The sequence below is a fragment of the Diorhabda carinulata genome, chromosome 4, assembly GCF_026250575.1.
Source record: "Diorhabda carinulata isolate Delta chromosome 4, icDioCari1.1, whole genome shotgun sequence".
Taxonomy (NCBI): domain Eukaryota; kingdom Metazoa; phylum Arthropoda; class Insecta; order Coleoptera; family Chrysomelidae; genus Diorhabda; species Diorhabda carinulata.
This window is the reverse complement of record NC_079463.1, coordinates 16,135,088-16,137,769: the sequence shown is the minus strand read 5'-3', so window position 1 is coordinate 16,137,769 and position 2,682 is coordinate 16,135,088. Positions and strand designations below refer to the sequence as shown.

Genomic DNA, 2,682 nt, shown 5'->3' with positions numbered 1-2,682 from the left:
ATTTTTTGAATTTGATTAACAACTTCTTGCTTATGTATGAAAGGGTACTGATAAGTTTTTGAATATATGGGTATTTCGTCTGTTGTACGTATGTTATGTTTAATTTTATTTGTAAATGATAGTGGTTCGCCCTCTTTATAAAATATATCGCTATATTCTTGACAAAGTTTTAATATTTTTTCTTTTTCTTCTTTGTTCATGTGATCCGTTCTAATTTTATTAATGTCTAATGGTGTATTGTACGAGTCAATATTATTTAGGTTAATGTATTGTAATTTGTTTTCGTCAAAGTTTTCTACTTGAAATGATTCTGAATAATCTAATAATACGGTACTGTCAGATTTATGAAATATTGTTGTTAGAGCATATCCATTTCTTGCAGTAGTAAGACATCGTGGAATTTCACAGTTATAAAAATTTTCATAAGGTACAATAATATCTCCATGAGTGACACTTGTTTTTATTTTAACAACTTGTTGCGATCTAGATACAAGTCACAAAATTAAGGTAAACGTTAACTTCGTGATAATGTAGTTTTATTTTACTAGACGGATTGATAAGAAATCCTTCTTGGAAATTTAGTTTCGCTTGTAATATCTTTAAATTATCTAATCCAATAAGTCCATCGAAAACATTATGAAATTTAAAAAGATAAAATGTTAATTTTATTGAACTCAGGAGGTTAAATATGTTTGAGGCCGGAATGTCGGCTCGATATTGATGGGCAGACTTTTGGAATACTGTTGTTACTACGAAAGGGTCATTTTTAATTTCGCTAGAATAGTATTTAAAAGACAAGTCGGGATTTATAAATGATCAACTTGATCCGGTATCTACGAGAAATTTTAGATTGTATTCGGGTAAAATGATATAAGGTAATTCACTTGATTTGACGTTATCAAAAGGTATTATGTTAGGACTGTTATTTATAGGCGAATTTTCCGAGGCACTTAACGAAAATTTTCGTTTCTATTTACTCTACCGTCATTATTAGAATTAGAATTATTTAGGTAAAGTTGATCAGAATCATCATAATTATTGTTCAAATATTCCCAATTTTCGGGATCATAGTTTTCTTGAATATCGACGTTATATAATTCTTCAGAAGTGTAGTTCGGCCGTTTAGATTGTCTAAAATTATTTGTAGATGACGGCGGCCTTTTATATATTGGTTGATTTTGGAAATTTGGAGCGGTAGCTCGTGTGCTAATGGACATGGGTGTTGGCTTAGGTAAGTTTGCGTTCGGGTTTGGCCTGAAAACGTTTACATTTGAAAACTTGTGAGGCTCTAGGAAATTTTTGATGTATAGTTCTTGGATTTTTATTGGGATTGGTTGTAAAGGAAAGTTGTTCTGTCTTGTGAATAAATTATTCAGAGTCTGAGAATTGAATGTTTGTGAACTGGAACTGGGCGAATTAAAATTTCTATACTGATTTTGAATAGGTGGTTGATAATTAGGTTTGAAATCATATATTGGTCTCGAGTTATTTTCAAAAGGTTGTGTTCTATGATTATTTCTCGATGGATTTTGTGAATAGTGCGCGTTTTCCTCTTGTAAAACAAATTGCATTGCTTCGCTTAACGAGGTTGGGTTCATACAACGTATTGTAGTCCAGATAGGTTCTTTTAACTCAAAAAGAAAAGTTTTCAAAATTAAATTTTGATATAATTGTCGTTTTAAATGTTTACCTTCTTCTGTAGTTTCGTGTAGTTTATATAACTGCAAAGTAAATTCAAAATGTGCAAGTACTTATTGTAAAATGATTGTGTGCTTTCATTAGAACATTGTCTTAGCATTACAAGATCCCTATTTGGACATACTTCATCTGACTGATCCGAGAAATTTCTCATTAAGACATCTTTCAATTCGTTACAAGTATTACATGTTTGGATATTAATTACTGTCTTAGCTTTACCCTTATTTTTGCTATTATGGAATTCAACAAATAAACATTTTGGAAATTATTAGGATTAGTTCTATCATTGAAATTACTTATGAGTGATTCGCTAACAGAAATAAATCTATTCAAGTGATTTGGATTTCCGTCAAAATCAGGAATACAATTTGAATATTCCAATTTGAAAGATTGTACCGCCATATCTATTTGATTATTTATTGTACCACTTGTTGAGTTAGAGTTAGTAGTGGTTTCTAATAATAAATTATTAAATGCTCGAGTTAGTTCGTTAACAGTTACTTCAGAATTCATAAATTGTACTTACAGAACATAAAGGATGATTTTAAACACCCTTATTAGCTATGAGAACTCACGACCGGATTCTCGCAGATTTTGGGTAATATGGGTCCCAGATCTCGTTGAATAGTTGGTAGCGGCTTGTACAGATCCTCAGTGGACGGAAGAAACCAAAGATATGATAACTCACTGCACAAATATCTTCCACAATAATTCAACAAATGTATCTAAGTGTTCGATTTATTTCGGTAAATCGTTGAAACGAAATCGTACATACGATATGTTCGACCCGAAATATCCTACTGACTGCGCCAAATAAATTTTTTTCAAAACTTTATTTACTACTTTACACTTAGAAAATTCCCGACAATAAAATTTACGTTTAATTATATGACAACTAACTGACTGACTAACTAAGATGTCCTTTTTATTTATACATAATGTGAATGTTATGATAAACGAAATTTTATAGTGTCGTCAGCTTCT

At 30.8% G+C, this 2,682-nt stretch overlaps 1 protein-coding gene across 1 annotated transcript; it reads right to left on the bottom strand.

The window, feature by feature from the left end:
• Positions 1-950: 950 nt before the first annotated feature.
• On the bottom strand, positions 951-1,571 carry LOC130892528 (GATA zinc finger domain-containing protein 15-like). Its single transcript, XM_057797982.1, has one exon. The coding sequence runs from the start codon at positions 1,569-1,571 to the stop codon at positions 951-953; it is 621 nt and encodes a 206-aa protein (XP_057653965.1).
• Positions 1,572-2,682: the final 1,111 nt, after the last annotated feature.

What these genes read in the sequence shown, in the direction of transcription:
- LOC130892528 (XM_057797982.1), bottom strand. Translation starts at nt 1,571, where the DNA reads ATGCAATTTGTTTTACAAGAGGAAAACGCGCACTATTCACAAAATCCA.